Source organism: Tamandua tetradactyla, chromosome 1 (assembly GCF_023851605.1).
Source record: "Tamandua tetradactyla isolate mTamTet1 chromosome 1, mTamTet1.pri, whole genome shotgun sequence".
NCBI classification, from domain to species: domain Eukaryota; kingdom Metazoa; phylum Chordata; class Mammalia; order Pilosa; family Myrmecophagidae; genus Tamandua; species Tamandua tetradactyla.
Genome location: NC_135327.1, coordinates 122,906,614 through 122,927,853, shown reverse-complemented (window position 1 = coordinate 122,927,853; position 21,240 = coordinate 122,906,614). Strand labels below are relative to the sequence as shown.

General features: G+C 32.9%; 1 protein-coding gene across 6 annotated transcripts in view; it reads left to right on the top strand.

Moving 5' to 3' along the window:
* The window catches only part of VPS50 (VPS50 subunit of EARP/GARPII complex), a 182,926-nt gene that overhangs the window by 84,475 nt on the left and 77,211 nt on the right, over positions 1–21,240 (top strand). For all 6 annotated transcript variants that reach the window (XR_013160549.1, XM_077123771.1, XM_077123730.1 and 3 more), the window contains exons 15-16: positions 6,589–6,683; positions 7,033–7,131. Coding sequence is in view for 5 of the 6 variants with exons in the window: in XM_077123771.1 (XP_076979886.1) it covers positions 6,589–6,683; positions 7,033–7,131 (194 nt within the window). In the remaining variant the exon portion in view is untranslated. Of the gene's footprint in view, positions 1–6,588; positions 6,684–7,032; positions 7,132–21,240 lie in introns of those variants that run through there.

Sequence of the window (21,240 nt, the reverse complement as noted above, 5' to 3'; positions counted from 1 at the left end):
AAGATAGAAAGCAGCCAGTTGTTAAGTTGACCTGGAAGTAGTGTAGTTGTAGGAATTACTGACTTTAAAATACTGTGATATATATATTAAATAAGTGATTTGCAAACTTTAGTATGCATCAGAATCAGCTAGAGGACTTGTTAAAACAGATTACTGGACTCTACCCCCCAAGTTTCTCATATAGTAGGTCTTGGTAGTGCTCAAGAATTTACATTTCTAATAAGTTTCCATGTAGTCCTGTTGCTGTTGGTCTAGGGATCATACTTTGAGAACCTCTGTATTAAAGATCTGGTGGAAGAGGTGAACAAGGTGCATGGATGGATGGGGAATTTTGGAATTATAAATGGAAATATCAGGAATAAAAATTCTGTTTTAAGAAATTACTTGTTTTTGTGGGCTTAGTAGCAGACTAGCATACATATAGTTGGAGTCCCAGAAGAAAGGAAAAGGAGATTGACCTGGAAGAAATATTTAAGGAGATGATGGCTGAGAATATTCTAAAACATGCATGTTGACCAACACGTAAATCCAAGGAGCTCAGCAAACTCCAGGCAGGAAACAAAACAAAACAAAACAAAACAAAACAAAAATGACCACTGTAGGCTTAGCATAAGCAAATACTGAGAAACAAAGATAAAGAGAAAAATCATAGAAGCATCCAAAGAATAAAAGACCTATTAAATACAGGAGAAGAATGAAAAGAATGATGATTGATTTCTCATTGGAAAACAGAAGGCTGAAGTGGTAGTACAACATCTTTACAGCCCAGAAAGAAAGAAAAAAGACTGTCAATCCAGAATTCTGTATCTTCTAGTGAAAGCATTTTTTTTTAAAAGGCGAAATAAAGGTACTTGCAGACAAACAAATGCTGAGAGAATTATCTATAGCAAGCCTGCATGATAAGAAATGTTAAAAGAAATTATCTTTAGGTTAAAAGGAAATAATGCCAAATGGGAACTTGGATCTGCATGAAGAAATGAAAGTACCAAAAATGATAAATGTGTGGGTAAATATATAAGATCTTTTTGTGGGTTTGCTTCTAACTTACAGAAAAATTTCAAGAACAGTACACATAACTCCCATGTAACTTTTACCAAGAAACCCATTCAGGTTTCTTCAAGGGAATCAGAAGTGTCCTTTATTTAGAATAAAAGGATCCAATCTAGCATCACATGTATGCTTAGTTGTAATGCACTTCCCGTCTCCTTTAGCTAGAGGCATCTTCATCCTTCTCTGGCCTTTATGATCTTGATATTTTTAAAGATTGTAGGTCAGTTATTTTGTAGAATGTCCCTCAATTTGAATTTGTCTGTTAAGTTCTTGAGAGTAGTTTGTCATGCATTTTTAAAAAGTAATATAGGAACAATACTGTGTTTTTCTCACTGCACAGCATCAAGTGGCACATGTTTTCAATTTGTCCCACCACTAATGACATTAACTTTGATTACTTGAGTAAGGTGCCTTTACCACAAAATTATTCTTTTGCCTTTTGTGATGAATATATATTTTGTGGGAAAGTGCATCCCCACAAATATCCCATTTCTTACCCAGCTTTCTCCTATTAACTTTAGCCTGTACTTGAATAATTTTTCACTATGATGGTTGCCGGTATTTTACCATGAGATTTTCTAATTCTCATTCCTTTAACATTTGTTGACATTCTCTTTTTGACCACGAGTTTTAACATCTATCAGTGTTTCCTGCTTGTATGATTATTGTTATTTTTGACAGTTGCCAAGGCACGATTTTTCTAGTTGTTATTCTTTCAACATTTTTTAGCATTCTAGGAGAGAGCTTTTTCTGCTCTTCATTTATGTATCCATTTATTTGTCAGTTTGGCTTCATAAATTTTATGTGTGAATATATACACATATATACACATAATAGATAATCCATTACTATCATTATTTATTTTCTTTGGCATATCATATAAGATTTGGCCAGTTGTGACCCCTCTCCAGTTGGCTTCTGTGTCCTGCTGACATTTCTTCGTTATTCTTTTTTAAACTTTTTTATTTCCCTGCATAAGATATTCCAGACTTTGTGCCTTTCCACCTGAGTCCTAGTTTCTTTTAGTAGGGAATGATATTTAGAATCCAAGATCTGGGGTTTGGTTTGATATACTCACTGCTAGGAGGGGTCACCAACTCCAGGCTCTCTCAGTGGGCAGAAGAAATACATGTATGTATACCCCCACACAAATCCCCACATACCCATAAACATAAAGTTTTACATCTGTATTTGTGTCTGTATATTTTGAAACTGTGAGTTCACACTAATACATCCAATACCAGTCCATTATGACAGAGTCCATTTTAGCTTCCCACTTTTCATATTTGTAACTCCCTTTTGTACCAGTAAGAAACATGGCTCCTGTTATCCTTAATATATTTATACATTTACTTAACTCTAGCATGTATCCTATCTGCTGATTCACCTTAGCTTCCTTCCTTTTTCTGTTGTGAGCCATTACCCAGGTCATCCCATGCCCCTGGGTCATTCCTACCCCCATCCCCACCTCATCCACATTTTTCCCTCTAGATTTTGACCCCAAGTGGGGCAAATAGGATAATACACAGTATAGTGCATAGTATAGGTCATGAATGGATGATACAATAACATTAGATTGTAAATACAGGGAAACATTTAAATCACTCCTAGAATGAGGCATAATCTGTTCTCTTGAGGTGTAAATGACACTGTTCAGGGCAGTGACCATTTACACATTTATTAGTTCACATGGCTGTGGCATCATAAACTTTAATACGATGCCATGCCAAACTTAAAAATAGCAAAGTGCTGCAGCTTTGAATTAAAAGTGTGACAGTTAATAGACATTTATTAATTATTTATTATTAATATTAATTTACTGTTGATTAAAGAGATGATAATTATTCTAGTTTGCTAGCTGCTGGAAGGCAATATACCAGAAATGAAATGGCTTTTAAAAAGGAGAATTTAATAAGTTGCTAGTTTACAGTTCTAAGGCTGAGAAAATGTCCCAATTACAACAGGTCTATAGAAATGCCCAATATAAGGCATCGGGGAAAGATACCTTGGTTCAAGAAAGCCTATGATGTTCAACGTTTCTCTCTCAGCTGGAAGGGCACATGGCGAACATGGTGGTACCTACTGGCTTTCTCGTGGCTATACAAAAGTGACTCTCTCCAAAATGTTTCTTCTTTTAAAGGATCCCAGTAAGCAACTCCACCTTCAATGGGTAGAGGCACATCACCATGGAAATCATCTAATCATAAGTTACCACCCACAATTGGGTGGGTCACATCTCCATGGGAACAATCAAAATGCTCCCACCCAGCAATATTGAATGAGGATTAAAGGACATGGCTTTTCTGGGGACCACCACAGAGTCAACCTGGCCCAATAATTTTTGCATGAAAAGCATTTAACTTTTTTGACATTAAAACTAAAGCTAAAATAGTAACTTAATTTTTGAAAGGAAACATTTTTAGAAATTTTAGACAGTTGCCAGTTATGGCTATGAATTTAATATTGGCATCTCCATTTTAAATTAAGAATACTTGTTTTTATTTGATAAAAATGATGTAAGAGAATGTTAAGTATATAAAATTTAGTATAAAGAGAAAAATAAGTATGAAGTATCATTCTTAACACCTAGAGATAAGTTATTAACATTTTGTTGTGTTTTTCCATATTTAACCTATGCTTTCTTTTAAATATAGTTATTATTATATACATATGCATTTTTATTTGGCTTTTCTTAGCTTAATATTATATCATAGTGTTTAATTGTAGCTAAAGCTATCTCGTATCATTCTTGAAACAAGTTAGCTACTAAGTAGATAAAACAGAAAATATGATTTCTACAATTTTCCATTTTATTTATGTATTTTAAACTGATTAACCATTCCCTAACTGCTAGACATTTAGGTAATTCTTAGGTTTTTTTATGGTGATGATTAAATCTGCCCATAAACAATGTATAAGTCTTTGGCCACAGTTCGGGGAATTATTTGATTAATAATTATTTTGTGGTTTTAAAACATTTGTCCACATTGCTTTCCAGAGAGGGGATATCAATTAATCCTTAGTCAAATCACTACATATTGAGGATGTAATGGTGCCAGCTGCATTGTGGTTATGAAGCTATAGATCTTGACTTCATGGAGCTTAGACTTTCTAATTGAGTAAAAGAACTGGTTTCTCAAAAATTTTTTCCACTTAAAAAATTTTGATATGTGAGAAAATTAAAAAAAAATTAATTTTTAATTTAAAAATATTATTTCTCTTTTTGTTATAAAGAATTTGAGTTGTGATGTTTTCACTTTTTTACTCATATGTTTTTTTGGGGGGGGGGAGTCGGGTGCATTGTCCTGGAATCGAACCCAAGTCTCCTGCATGGAAGGCAAGCATTCTACCCTTTCTTACTCACATTTTAAAATCTCCTGTGGGCATTTAAAAAAAAGTGTGTATTTATTTTCTCTTTGTGTGGGAATTAGATTTTATCTAAATATCAAATCTGGCTTGTTAATTCTATTATTCTAATCCATATTCTTACTTGCTTTTTGTTTCTTGATCTGTGAAGTTCTGAGGAAGGCGTATTAATCTTCCAGAATGATTGTGGTTTTGTCAGTTTTTCTTTTATTTCTAACAGCTTTTGCCTTTTATTTCTGATCTGATACTGATCAGATACTGTTGACTGATACTGAAATGTTTATGATCACTTTACCTTTTTTGTATATAATTCCCTTGATCAATTACAAAGATACTCCTGAGGCCTTTTTTTTCTTAGGTTCTAGTTTGAAGACCACTCCTGTGTTCATTTTGCTTGTATTTGCCTGATTAACCTTTAAACATCTCTTTTTTAAAAAATGTTTTTGGATTGTATTTAGGTTGTGTCTCCTGAAAATGTAAAAACAGCTAGGTTTTGATTTTTGTTTTATTTTAAGAGAGATTTTATCTTTTAATAAGACAAAAGCCTATTCCTGTTTTTCATTAGTTTTAATTTATACATTTTTTGCTATTAGAGATGTTGAACATTTAGAAATTTATTACTGAAATTTGTTTTATGAGTTATTTGCTCATGATTGTTGCTTAGTTATCTTATAGTCTAAATGATTTATGTAATTGTGAATTGATCCTTTGTATGTCATATTTTCACTTGTTTCATTATGTTTTTTGATACAGAAATGGCTAACGTTTTGTTAAGTCATATATATTAACTTTGTCTTTTTGCAATCTGTTATATCATATTTGTTCTTAAAATCTTCTCACCTGTGTAAAGTTTAGTGAAATATTCATCAATAAATTATACATATTCATTTATCTCATGTTAAGTGGTCTCTCCCTGATTCCAAGATACTGTCTAGATCACTTAATAAGGACTCAGAAATTATTTTTGTAGTATTGAATGAATCTATAATTTCTAACTTTTTTGAAAACATTTATTTTGTCTATTTTGTATTTCTCTTTTCATGTGATAGGAAGAGGAGATTTTTTGCAAAAATCTAGTCTGTTTTCTTTCCTCTTTCCTCTTGAGTTCAAATCTTAGCTTTGGCATTCATCGACTTTGACACTTACTTCACTTTCTCTTAGTTTCTCTTCTTTTAGGGGGATAATAAATACCTGCCCAACAGGCTGCTGTGAGGAGTAAATATAAAAGTTTTCAGCCAATGCTGGACAAAAATAGTAAATACTCAGAAATTGGTAGTTTTTAACTGCTGTTTATTAAGTTCTTTTATATATGATAGCACTATTTCTGTATTATTGGTCCTATTCTATTGATTTGTCTATATATTCTTACATTACTAACATTCCTTTATTATCATTTTTAATATAAGGTAATACAAGTCTATCAAACATTACTTTTTATTCCATCTTTTCAAATGTTTTTCTTTTAAAGCAGTTATTGTCTGGTTTTTTTTCTATGCGAATTTTAGGATAATTGTAAGGGAAACTGTTTTTGCTTTGATTTTGGTCAGAATTTCATTAAACCTATATATTAATTTAACAGTTCTATAGCATTAGAACTGTTAATTTTTTATATAAAGGTCTGAAATTTCTTATTAAAGTTGTTTCTGAGTATATTATATTTTTATCTCTTTTAAATGGAATATCTCCATTTTGAGGAGCTACAGCAGGTGTACACAAAAGCATCAATTTTTATGTTCTTTAATATAGTTCACACAGCTGTCTTATTCATTTTTTAAATTAATTTAAATTTTGTTTCAAGTTATTATCTTGGATTTTCTAGTCAGCAAAACCATGAACAGATGATGATTGATTTTTATCTTCATATCTAGTATGAAGGTATACTTCTTCTTGTCTGTAGGTGTGTTTGTGTGTATGTTTTCTGTTAGATACAAAGGTATAGAACCATGTTAAATGATGATGATTGTGTTCAGTGTTACTCTTTGTCTGATATTCATGGATTGTCTCTATTATATCACCCTTAAGGATATTGACTGTTGACCTAAATAGATATTCTTTATCAAGTTAAAATATATTCCTGGTCTTATTTTAATTTTTAACATTATAGTAAATTGTCTGAGAACTTATTTTCCATATTTTGGATTACTTGAAAAAAAATTTTTTTTTTCCTTATAGGATGTTCAGCTAAAAGTGAAAACATACTTGCTCGGAACTGACTTGTCCATTTTCAAATACGATGATTTCATCTTTGTCTTGGATATAATCAGCAGGTAGTTTTTGAGATCTTACTTATTCTTTAGTTTGATTCATTCAACCATGGTAATAAAAAAAGTCATTAATTAGTGAGTTATTATGTACAACTTCTTCATAGAAACGAAGATACTTTGTTGATTCATAATCAAATTGCTACTGGGTTTCGGTTTGTGTTTGTGCTGAAATATTTCTGTTCTTCAGATATTTATAAACCAAAATGGATTTGTGGTCTTTAGAATTTCTTCAAACGCCCAAATTTCTATGATTTGTTATTTTTGAAGAAAAAAGGACCTGAATTTTTTTTCCTCTTTAAGGATATTGCTTAAATTTACCCAAACCTTATTAAAATAAACTCTATTGAACTAGGTTGATGCAAGTTGGAGAAGAATTTTGTGGTAGCAAGTCTGAAGTTTTGCAGGAATCCATTCGAAAACAAAGTGTCAATTATTTCAAGAACTACCATAGGTAAGAACTGCCGTCAAATATGAATGGATTTATTTGGTAATGAAAATACTTTGGTCTAATGTTTAATTTTATAGCATTAATTGGTTTAAGACAGTTGCTTTTAAATTTGAATATGTTCTTTGCAGCTCTTTTTAGGATGGTTATGGGTTTTTTTAACCAAAAATAACATAAATTATATCTAATGATTTTTTCGTTGTTAATGTATTCTTTATTCTGAGAGACTCAGAGTACTGGAGTGATTTCTTTATGGGTAAGAGATGATTAATCAGAGTTCACTGAAAAAATTTCGTTATTGTTTTGTGCCTTCTTATGTATCTGTGAGCTAGTAAGGAAATTAAATCAGTAGAAGCAGCATACAGTGAGGAGGTGCTTCTGACTCAGGTTATTAGCAGCCTTCTAGATAGATACTCAGAATCTAGCTACAAAGTCAAGATAGTGGACTGCCTTACTTTATAAAACAATCACAGATAAATGGTAAGGAGGATTGGTTGTAGAAGTAGGTAGGGCAGAGTATTTGTATAGTGGTATGATTGTATACTGAAAGCAGCGTTAAATTGTGAGAAGGAAGAACAACCTCAGGGTTAAAATGAGAGAAGAGAGAACTAACTATTAGGCCTCTCACTGTAAGCTAGATACTGTGTTGTATCCTTACATACATTCATTTTACCATTTAAATTGAGTTATATGTTATTTTTTATTCTGTATTTTTTACTTTTTACATTTAAGTTTTGGTTTTGTTGCATTTGGTACCAGGGAGAGCCAGGATTTGAAGTTATATTATTCTTCCTTGTCCATCTGATTACAGTGATATGTGCCATGTAAGAAGAGAGTATTGGATGTATTGACTCGGTAATTATTCAGTGTGTTTAAATACAAGCTGTCTGTGTTATTTGTAAACTAGTAAGTAAATTATTTTGAAGCAAGATTAAATTGAACCTTTACCAAAGCTGAGTTTTTGAATTTTATAATTAAATGAAGAGAATGTTAAAAAAAAATTTTTAATAATTTAATTGAATAAACTTCCAGGAAACAGTTGTAAGGAAACAAAGTAAAACTCTAACAACTGCTTTTATTTCTTACTCTTTTTCTGCTAAAACTCAGGTCCTCACTGAAAGAAGGCCTGGTCTGTACATATTGCTGTACAGAAGGCAGGAGGCTTTTTAATCACAAGTGGAAAAAGAGCAAGAACCACAAAGGGGCCAGAAGCCTTATTTATGCCTCTAAAACAAAGGCATGCCAGAGGTCAATTGCTTTATATCCAAGACAACATGGAGACCTTTTGGCATTCCTAGTGTTCTGGGTATTGTGTGTCAGTGCAAAAAAACTGACATATTTTGTGGCTTCCATTCTACATTACTAATTGTCTAAATGTGTTCTGTCACCAGTGGCAGCCAGGTGTGGTCATTTCTAGCTTCTGATCATGATGAAAATTCCCTACAGAAGTTCACCTTGATGAAATTAGAAAATATACAACTGGATTATTTAGATGTTTCCTAAACTTTCAACATTTTAATGGATTTTTCTTAGAAATATGTATGAAACTTGTTTCCCATCAAAGGGACTGTCTTGAGTTTGGGCAAGTCATCTCATCTCTGTGGGCTGTGTTTTATCAATTCTAAGGCAAGACTGAATGAAAACCTCTCTATAAGTGTTACTTGCAGATCTTGCTCCTTTTTCTTGCTGCTTTTTATATTGTAAAAATGGCAACAGGTTAAGAAAACAAAGAAAATTATTTTTAGTGTTTTTCTTTTTCCTCAGGACTTTAGTAGAAGCTTGAGTCAGTCTAGTTTGTATGCTGTCTCTAGTCATTATCTCTTTAACAGCTGCTATTTGGATAATAATAAAGGAAGTCACTTAGTAAAGTTGGTGTCAGTCATCAAAGTGTTCTGAACTACACTGGTTTCTTGAAAGATAAACTTGACAGGCAGTTTAGAAATGATGTGCACATATACCAAGTTGACTAAACGTATGTTAGACAATGATGAATGAGGCACTAGAATCTAATTTATTAAACCCCAATTTATATCTCCTTCTCTAGTTCGTACTATTTAAATACTGAAGAGCAGCATGGTAATTTATATGGATCATGCATTTTTATTTTGCTAATAATAAAAGTGTTTAAATAGAGCTTTTGATAATGAGGAAATCCTTAGAATTATTTTTAGTTATTTATAATTCAAATTTGTAACACTTGACCCAAATTATTCTGATTTTGAATCCTCTTAGGCCATTGGTTTGAAGATATAGGCATAATATAAAGATGAAAATATCAGCATTTTATTTTTTGTGGGAATATATTCTTTATTTATGAAGTATACCCAAGTAACTTATGGTGGTTTTGTAAAGTTTGCATATCATTATCTTTTTCTAAGGGAAAATTGTGTGAGAATGTGAGGGGACATCATTTATATCAATGTGAGTTCTTACTGTCCCAAAATATGATTTATTCCTCCAATTTCCTTTGTGTTCAGGTACTAACTTTGTAACTACCCAAAGCTATCATTTTTCTGCCAGTTGTTTTGAAATTCTGAAAAGCACAAATAATCTAATGTAAACAATATTGAAATAGAAATTGTGTAGCAATGTGTCATTGCTGAAACATTCTATTTAACATGTTCATTTTGTTTTGTAATATGTCCAGTAAGCCAAGCTTAAAAAATGTCTTCAAGTACTCTCTAAGTGTATTGACTGGTGTTAGAAAGGGAGGAGAGGTCACCTTTCCTTTTGAGGAGGAAAATTCTCTCTTTGCCTGAATAGGAAAGATTTATTCTTTTAAAGTATCTTTTAAAGTATTGTGTTTCTACGATCAAGTTTATTATCACACACTTATCTTTATTTTTACCCTGGACCGAGTAATTTAATCATCTCTCTTTTTTTTTTAATATTGGACCTGGTATTTTCTAGAAATGCTTGCTTAGTTTTTTCTTGTGTAGCCTTTGTCTTGTAAACTGTTTTGGCTAAAGTTTCAGAGTTATGAGAGTCATAAATAATTTCTTATGAATAGTTCTAGTTCTGTTATAGTAGATACTAGAAGGAGATTTTAAAAAGAAACTAACATATATAAAAACTTCAGTTGATAAGTGTCCAACCATTTGTTCTAGCTAGAATTGCTGCCTCAAAACTATCTCAAAACTTATCGACTTAAGATAACAACCATTTTATGATTATCTCATCCATTGTGTGAGTCAGGGATTAAGGCAGGGCTCAGCTGATGATTCTTCTGCTCCTCATAGCATTATCTGAGGTGATTAACTATGAAGGAAAGGCTTATCTAGAAAGTCCAAGATGACTTCACTGGCCTCTGGCTTCCCCTAGAACAAACTTTCCAAGAGAACCAAGCAAAGAGATTTCATCACCTTTTCTTATATAGCCTTGGAAGTCTTGTATTCACTTCCACCCCAATTCCATTGAATATGAACTTATCATAAGAGTAGGCCAGAGTCAGGGGAAGGGTAGATAAATAGACTGTACCTTTTGATAGGGAGTAGCAAAATCATGTTGTAGAAGAACGTGTGTGGTATAGAAGATGATGTCAACCCAATCTTAGCTATATTCCTTGGAGAAATAGGAAGAGATGTTTTTCGAGAAAGATTTTTCTTGAACCTAATGATAATGTTACAAGTAACTTATTTTTGATATTTAAAATTTAAAATATTTAATTAGCTTATGTAAAAGTAAATTACTTTCTATTTCTAAACTGTTTTGAGAGAGCTTAAGTTTTGGAGTTAAATGGGAGCAAAGAAACAGTGTCTTCATAAATAGTGTGTATCTTAGGCCAGACTTTTTCCTCTATAATAATAGTAGTGGATAAACCATAATTAATTTCCTTTTAGTTCACACTGTTACTGGTTTACAACTTTCTTGCTGTTGATAAGAGTTTGAGTTAGCCTGGTATTGTCACTAGCTACAATGGTTCCTACCCATTAACTTTACTACCTATGTGTATTTAAGCAGGTTTCTTACTTCTCTGAGTGTCAAGTTCCTTCACTTTAAAATATGAAAGGCTTATACTAGATACTGTCAACCTTCATTAAGCTAAAAAATTTTGACTCTTATCATTCATTTTTGGTACCTACCCTTTATTGCTTTTGTGATTAAAGTCTTTATAAGATTAAGTAAAAGATCTGAGTTTCACAGAGTTCTAATCCATTTTACGTATTTCTTTAATTTGCTGATCAACCTATTTGTGTCACCATATAGGCTACTTTTCATCTTTTCCACTGTCTTTACCTTTCAGATCTCTTTGATTTTACTTTCATTGTACCTATTCATATATACATGAGAATATATATATGTTAAAGTATAATTTGTATGTGTGTGTATATATATATATATACACATATATATACACACACATATATTTATCAAAGAAATTTCTTTGATATACAAAGCTTGTATCCTAAAAAAAATTTGTATCCTCTGTCCTTAAAGCATATAAAACTTGTAACATATATCCTAAATGACATAGGTGACACCCAAAGCACTTAAGTGTAGTAACAATCAGGATTCCTTTTCACATAATTTTATGACTGCAGTTAACTCCATTATGCGGGATCTAATTCCAGTTTGTACTTTACAAATTCATTGCTTTTTCTTTCAGCATAACTGCTATTCATTATACAAATTGATTTACAAGTAAAAGGGAAAAAAAGAAAATGATAAAATACAAATCTTTCCATTTGTGTAGGTGTTCTTTGGGAAAGAGATGCAAATAACAATGCAAAAGAAAGTTGTCTGCTGCTCTAATGAAACAATTTGGATATTAACCAGCTTATGTTCATTCACAGTCAATAAATAAGTAGATTTTTGCCATTGACTGTTTTTTCCCACCATGTTGCTGTGAAAACAAGATTTAGAAATCAGGGCCTTTGTCACTGCTATCTATCATTTATCATCTTGTGGCCAGTCACAAATGGTTTAAATTTTCCTTGAAAACTATTGTGACTTCATTTTTAAAATGATCCTGCTCCTCAATGCAGAAAATTTGGGGAGGAGGAATGAAAGAGTAAGTAAGGATGTCTTAGAAAAGATTATAGTAATATGTACACATATGTTAATGAGTAGCTCTGATTTTTCAATGTATGTACATGAAATAAACCAGATGGAATTCTGGAGCTTTTCCAATACCCTAGAAGGTTCTGCCATGCCTTTCTCCTGTTAATACTCTTCTTAGAGGTAACCACTGTTGATTAATAATGCTTGTTTTTGAACATTACTTAATTTTTTTGTTGTTGTTACTATTGCGAATTGTATTGTTTTTAGCAGCTTTTTTTTTGGCATGGGCAGGCTCTGGAAATCGAAGTCGGGTCTCTGGCATGTAAGACAAGAATTCTGCCGCTGAGTCACCATTGCACCCCCAAAGAACTGTATTGTTTTTATTTTAAATTTCCCATTGTTTCTTGCTATTTTATATATAGAATTGATTTGGAATATTGACCTTGATTACTGTGATCTTGTAGCATTTAATTAAATCCAATAATTTGGAGAAGTTTTTGGATTTTCTGTATATACAATTATGTCATCTGTGAATAATGTTTTTATGTCTTCCTTTCTCATCATTGTACTGATTAGAATCTCTCATACAGTGTTGAATAGAAAGGATGACAAGGAACATCTTTATCATTCAGTATTTCATAGTTTAAGTATGATGTTGAGGTCGATTTTTATGGATATCTCATCAGATTAAGAGATAAAGGAGACTTTCAGACGAGAAGTATTACTCAAAGTAAAGAGGCTATTTCCCGTTGAAGAGATTATTCAGCAGGAAGATTGTCCCTTAACAGTTCTAATTTGTATGCACCTACTAACATAACTGCAAAATGTATAATGCTAAAATATTCACACTAAAACGAGAAAAAGACAAATCCATAATCCTAGTCGAATAATTTAATTTACCACTTTTAGTAATTGATAAGTGCAAGCAGACAAAAAAATCAATAAGGGTATGTTTCTTCAACATATTTAATCAAATTCAAATTCTGTGTGTGTGTATATATATATATAAAACTCAATAACTGATAACTGCAGAATTTACATTCTTTTCATGTCACAAAGAAAATTTGTTAAAGTTGATCATCTACTTAGGCTATAAAACAACTTAAAAAATGTCAAAGGGTTGAAGAACTAAATAACAGAAAGATAACAAAAAGTCCCCCAATTTTTGGAAATTAAGCAACCTATTTTCAGTAGTCAAAGAAGGAATTAACATATTTTGAGCTAAGTAATATGACATCAATATTATGGAATACAGCTGCAGGAGAGGGTTGAATTTCTAGCCTTATATTTTTATTAACTAGGAAGAAAGTTTGAAAATCAGTGATCTAAATTTTCATTTCAAGAAGTTACAAAAACACAGCAGCTTAAACCAAAAGAAATAGAGGGACAAACTTACAAGAGCAGAAATCAGTTAAATAGAAAAGCAGATATGTAATAGATATCTAACAAGACTGAGTAAGAAAAAAATAAAAACAGTTTATCAATATTGGCAATAAAAAAGAAATTATAGCATCTACAGGTAGTAAAAAGGTAATAAAATGATATAAATGACTTTATGCCAATAAATTTGACAATTTAGGTGATATGAACAGATTCCTTCCACAATCAAAGTTAATAAGCAAAATAAAATATAGAAAATCTAAATAGTCCTATACCTTTTAAGAAAATAGAATCTATATTTCAGAACATTTCCACAGAGAAATCTCCAGCCCCACTGGCATTGCCAGCCACTTTTAATAAACAGTTAAGGAAAAGTAATATCAACACAAACTCCTTCAGAGAATAGAGAAAGAGGAAATGCTTCACAGATTATTTTATGATATCAACATAACACTGATACCAGAATGAAGTAAGGACATTAACAAGAAAGGAAAATTAAGCTAGTATTTCTTAAGAATGTAGAGGCAAAGTCTTAAAATATTGGCATCTTAAATCCAGTAATACCTGGAAAGGGTAAGATATCATGAGCAAGTAGGGTTTATTACAGGAGAACAAGGTTATTTAAACAAAAAAATGATCAATTTAATTGACCAGTTAATGGAATACAGTATAAATACTATAGTGATATTAATATATGGAGAAGAAAATTTTTGATAAAAAATTCTGTCCCAGTTCATGATGTTAAAAACTCATATTCATGTACAATTTTTACTTTTAAACTGAACTGTGTATTCATATTTAAAGCATGTCTCTGATAAAACAGCATATAGTTGGGTCTTTTTCTTTCTTTTTTTTTTTTTGATCCATCCAGCTACCTTTTTTGTGTTTTCATTCAACTGTTTTTTCCATTTACATTTAATGTATTTATTGGCATAGCTGGGCTTAAACATGTTGCTGTTTGATTTCTAAAAGTTCTATCATTTTTTCATCTATTTTTCACTTCTTGCTTTCTTTTGAACTGATCAAAGTAGAATTTAATACCATTTTCCCTCTCTTTAATTAGCTTTTTAGTTTTATATTCTTGTACTTGCCATCAGCATTTTAACCTGCATTCATACAGAATGAAACTCCTGGATCATATGGTAACTCTGTATTTAATATTTTGGGGAATTGATAAATGGTTTCCTAAAGTGGCTGAGCCATTTTAGATTCCCACCACTAATATATGGGGGTTCCAACTTCTCCACATTCTTCTTAACTCTTATTATAGTCTGCCTCTTTGATTATAGCCAACCTAATGGGTATGAAGTGCTTCCTCATTGTGGTTTGGATTTGTGTTTCCCTAACATTTGATGATATTAAGCATCTTTCATCTTTTCATGTATTCATTGGCCACTTGTATATTAAGAAATGTGTATTAAGATTATTTGCAGTCTTTTAAAATGGCTTATTAGTTTTTTATTATTGACTTGTAGAATTGTGAATTTTAGAATTTCATCTCCTACATTTAGGTTTTTGATCCATTTTAATTTCTGTGTATGGTGTGAGGTAGGGAAAAAATCATTTTTAGGAAATTTTAGGCTATTACCTCTTCAAACATTGCTTCTGCTCATTCTGTCTGCCTTTTCCACCCAATTGCATGTATATTAGATGTTTTGAGTGTGTCTCAAATGCCTTTATGATCTTTTCTGTTCCCTTTTGTACTTTTTTTCCAATTTGTGCTTCAGTTTGGATGTTGACCTGTCTTTGAGTTCACTCATTGTAACTTCTACTGTCTTGTCTGTTATACTTATCCAATTAGTTTTTATATATAGTGTGATCTATTTATTATTTTCCAAAAAATAGAAAGTAATAGAGAGTTCATGGATAAAAGACAACTGTTGATAAGGGTTCCTCTCTTGGAAAGAGTGAAGTAGGAAGTAAGGATGGAGTAAGGATGTGAGGGAGCGCAAGGTTTTCATATTTTTCCCAGATAGTACCATTTAAAAAAAGAAACATTTTTTTATTGTATAACATATATACAAAGCAAAGAAAGAAAAAAGCAATGATTTTCGGAGTATACCTCAACAAGTAGTTACCGAACAGATCCTCGAGTTTGTCATGGACTATCATTCTATCATCTCAGATTTTTCCTGCTAGCTGCTTCAAAACACTAGAGGCTAGGAGGAGTATTAATATAGTGATTCAGCAGCCATACTCGTTTGTTAAATCCCATTTTCTCTGTTATACTTCCTCCTTCTCCTTTAATCCTTCTCCCAATCTATAGGGATCTTTGGGATTGCCTGTTTTGACTCTTTCATGTTGAGAAGCAGTGTCCACATCAAAGGATGGGGGATATAATTAATTGATAATCCTGGAGAGTGTGGTTCCTCTGAGTTTCAGGATTTATCTGACCTAGGAACCGTCAGGAAATTATATGTTCCAGGAAGCAAACTTAGTGCAAGAAACCTGTATAGAGTCTTAGTTCAAGCCTTAGGGGTTCTTAAGAGTCAACAGGAATGATGTTGGCTGCGGGTTTACCAGGCCTTGGCAATTAACACTATCTAATTGAAGCTTGCATGGCAGCTGCCTCCAGAATAGCCTACTGACTCCATTTGATCTCTCTTTGTCACTGATGCTTATTTTATTACACTCTTTTCCCCCTTTTTCGTCAGGAAGGCGTTGTCAGTCCCATGGTGCCAGGGGCATACTCATCCCTAGGAGTCATGCCCCATGTTGCAAAAGATATTTTCACCCCTGAATGGCTTGTACCACGTAGAGGGGAGAGCAATGATTTTTCTTGCAGAGTTGGATTTAGAGAGAGGCCACATCTGAGCTATAGAGAGGCTTCCTGGAAGCAACTCTTATGCCTCGTTATGGGTAGTCTTATCTTCCCCCCTTACAGAAATAAGTCTCATAAAAGCAAGCCTCAAAATCCAGGAATTGGTTTATTTTCTTCTAAGTCCCCAATGATTGGGAGAGTACCCAGTGTTTCCCAGATGGAAGAGAGTTTGATAGTTCCATGTATGCATATATATATATATTTTTTTTTTTTCCGGGTTGTTTAAATAAGCCATCCAGAGAGATTGATGTAGATTACGTGTTACAAAAAATTTAAGTTCGAGACATAATAAACCCCTCTGCCTTTGATCTCATATATACATATTTTTTTTTCTGGGTTATTTAAATAAGCCGTACAGAGAGGTGATTTAGATATGTGCTACAGAAAATTTAGGTTCTGGGCATAATAGGTTCTAGACATAATAAACCTTTCTGCCTTTGATCTCATACAGTAGCTGAAGGTCTAGAATACATATACTGTCAATTTACCCTCCATTCTAATTTACTTTAGACTCAGCCGGATTGGCTTTGTTTTAAACTCTAATTGAGGCCTGATCTCTTCTTCAGTTACTTTAATTGTTATTATATATAGCTATGCTAACTTTCAGGTCTGTAGCACTCCGTTTCTGGGACCTTTGTGTCACAGAGCTACTCAGTGTTCCTGAGAAGTACCAGCTGATTCAGATATAGCTCAGTGTCCCAGGATCTAGAAATACATCCACACCTGCAGATCAAATGTGGCTGCTATAAGGACCCACAATCTAGGCTCCTATTTTTTTGTAAGTATTTTCTGAGAGAGACCTAAGCATATTTGTTCTTTTGTTTCTGACTTATTTTGCACAGCCCATTGTCCCCAAAGTTTATTCAGTTTGTCACATGCCACTTGACATCCCTCCTTTTTGTAGCCCACCAAATTCCATCATATATCACCATTCACCATTGTACTTCTCCATCAGTGTATCCTTTGACTCCCTCCATCTATTTGGCCTCATAGATGATGTCCAAAATAAACAAGCCATACCTTACAGTATGTTCGTTTGGTTGTACAATCAGCACCACTTTCAATTTTAGACAGTTTTCGTTGTTCCATACCATAATGACAAAGAACCGGCAAACATAGTGGCACCAACTGCCAAATCAAAACTACCCTTTATCACTTTTCCCTACACCCCTCCCAGGATTAAAGGCTCTCTTTCTTATTGTGAATTGGATTTGTGTTTGGATTGTTTAAATGATCTGTCTAGACAAGTTGAGTTAAATTATGTGGTACAAAAACATTAGGTTCTGGACATAATAAAACTTTCTTCCTTTGGTTTCAAAGAGTAGGTTAAGTCCTAAAATACAGGCAATGTCTTTCTTATCCCTGTATTCTAAATTACCTTAATCCCAACCAGATCGGCTTCATTCTTATCTCTAAATACCAGGTTATACATATATAAAAAGCCCCTCAAAATCCAGAAATAACAAATACCACTCCAGACTAAATGTAACTACTATAAGAGCTTACAATATAGGTCCCAATTTTCTTATAAATATTTTCTAAATGAGATCATACAATATTTGCTCTTTTGTTTCTGGATTATTGTACCTCACCAAATGTCCCACAGGTTCATTGGCATCATTGCATGACTCACAACTTCGTTCCTTTTTGTAGCAGCACCATGTTCAGTTATATGTTTATACAATCATTCACCAATCTACTTCTCAGTCAGTGCATCTTTTAGCCATCTCCATCTACTGGGCCTCATGTATAATGTCCAAAGTCAGTAGTCCACCAACAACTCTCAATTTTAGCTTGCATTGTTCCCAAGAGAAAGATAAATACACCCTCACCAAATAGAAAGTCCAAACCTCTTCCTAAATCTTGCCCCTCACTCCATTATGTACCTCTGGTGTTGCTGCGATATTGGTGTGTTAAACATAGCTCATAGCATGCAATAGCTTTTTTCCCCATATACCCTGAAATCATGCACTCTTTGTACAAGACTCATACCTTTGCAGTAGTTCATGCAAGAACTTATATATATTTGTTGTGTTAGTTGGTAGAACACATGAGTCTATAAATCCCCTTTCAATCATGTTCATCAATATTGTAATGTTACTTATAGACCCAGCCTTCACTTCTATCTGTTCCCTTATAATTCAATTCAACTTCATTAGCAAACTGTTCACCCATCTCAAGCTTCTGTATATCTCTTGATCCCCTATATTCTGTATTATAAGCCTCTGATTTTACCTTTACCATAGTCATACAAGCGGAATCATGTAGTATTGATCCTTTTGTGTCTGCCTTATGTCATTCAGCATTATGTCGTCAAGGCTCATCCATGTTGTCATTTGCTTCGGGACCTCATTTCATCTTGCTGCATAATATTCCATCATAGTATATATCAACATCTGTTGATGGGCACAAGGATTGTTTCCATCTTTGGCAATTAAAAAGTGTTTCAAGGGATACAGACTGTGCAACAGGACTAGATACAAAAACTCAAAAATGGACAGCACAATAATACCTAATTGTAAAGTAATCATGTTAAAACACTGAATGAAGCTGCATCTGAGCTATAGGTTTGTTTTTTTTTTACTATTATTATTACTTTTATTTTTTTCTCTATATTAACATTCTATATCTTTTTCTGTTGTGTTGCTAGTTCTTCTAAACCGATGCAAATGTACTAAGAAACGATGATCATGCATCTGTGTGATGATGTTAAGAATTACTGATTGCATATGTAGAATGGTATGATTTCTAAATGTTGGGTTAATATCTTTTTTCCGTTAATTAATAAAAAAAAATTAAAAAAAATAAAAAACATTAAAAAAAAAGTGTTTCTATGAACATCAGTGTGTTAAATGTCTGTTCATGTCACTACCCTAAATTCTTTGGGTATATACCGAGTATTGGTATTGCTGGATCGTAGACCAATTTGATATTTAGTTATTTGAGGAACCATCAAATTGTCTTTCACAGTTGTACCATTATGCATTCTGACCAGCAGTGAATATGTGCTCCAATTTTACAACATCCTCTCCAACATTTGTAGTTTCCTGTTTGTTTAATAGCAGCCATTCTTATAGATGTGAGGTGGTATCTCATTGTAGTCTTGATCTGCTTTTCCCTTACAGCTAATGAGAATGAGCATTTCTTCATGTGCTTTTTTAGGTGTCTGTATTTGCTCTTCAGAAAAAATGTCTCTTCATATCTTTAGCCCACTTTATAATTGGGTTACTTGTTCCTTTGTTGTTGAGTTATATGATTCTTTTATGTATACAGGATATCAAGCCTTTATCCGATGTGTGATTTCCAAATCACACATTTCTCCCGTTTAGTTGGCTGCCTCTTCACCTTTTTGATAAAGTCCTTTGAGGCACAAAAGCATTTTATTTTAAGGAGTTCTCATTTATCTGTTTTTTTCTTTTGTTGCTTGTGCTTTGGGTGTAAAGTTTAGGTAGCTACCTCTTATTACTAGGTGGTGAAGATGTTTCCCTGCATTTTCTTCTAGGAGCTTTATGGCACTGGTTCTTTTAAAATAAATCTTAACATCCATACATAGTGTACTACCAGTGGCTCACAATATCATCACATAGTTGTAGATTCATTACCAAGATCATTTTTTAGAATGTTTGTATCATTCCAGAAAAAGAAAAAAGAGAAAACACATACATACCATACCCCTTACCCCTCCATCTCATTGACCACGAGTATTTCCATCTACCCAATTTATTATACCCTTTATTCCTCCTATTATTTATTTACTTTTTATCCATATATTTTACTCATCTGTCCATACCCTAAATAAAAAGAACATCAGACACAAGGTTTTCACAATCACACTGTCACATTGTAAAAGCTCTATCATTATACAGTCATCGTCAATTGAAACACAGCTTTACAGTTTCAGGTACTTCCCTCAAGCCACTTCAATACACCATAAACTAAAAAGGGATATCTATATAATGTGTAAGAGTAACCTCCAAGATAACCTCTTGACTCTGTTTGAAATATCTCAGCCACTGAAACTTTATTTTTATTCATTTCTTTCTTCCCCTTTGGTCAAGAAGGTTTTCTCAATCCCTTGATGGTGGGCCCCATCTCATCCCAGGATTTCTGTCCCACGTTACCGGGGAGATTTACACCCCTGGGAATCATGCCCCATCTATGGGGGAGAGCAGTGAGTTCACTTGCTGCAGTGGTGTAGAGGGAGAGGCCACATCTGAGAAACAAAAGAGTTTCTGTGGGGGTGACTCTTAGGCCTAATTTTAAGTAGGCTTAGCCTGTCCTTTGTCTCTGTGTACAAGTCCTTTACATCCCTAGTTATGTTCATTTCTAGGTGTTTGATTCTTTTAGTTGCTATTTTGAATGGAATTTTTTTCCTAATTGACTCTTTGATTAGGTCACTGAATGTGAATAGAAACATTACTGATTTTTGTACATAAATTTTATAACTTTCTACTTTGCTGAATTTATTAGCTCAAGTAACTTTGTTGTAGATTTTCTCAGGATTTTCCATGTATAGTGTCTTGTCATCTGCAAATAATAAAAATTTTACTTCTTCTTTTCCAATTTGGATGTTTTTTAATTCTTCTTCCTGTCTGATTGCTCTCGCTAGAATTCAACATTGTACAATGTTGAATAATTGTGGTGACAGAGGGCATCCTTGTCTCATTCGTTGATGTTAGGGGAAAGATTTTAGCCTCTCACCATTAGTATGATGCTGACTATATATTTTTCATATATGCCTTTTATCATGTTGAGGAAGTTACCTTTAATTCCTACCTTTTGAAGTGTTTTTATCAGAAAAGGATATTGAATTTTGTCAAATACTTTTTCAGCATCAATCAAGATGATCATATGATGTTTCCCTTTGGATTTGTTGATGTGCTGTATTACATTAACTGATTTTCTTGTTTTGA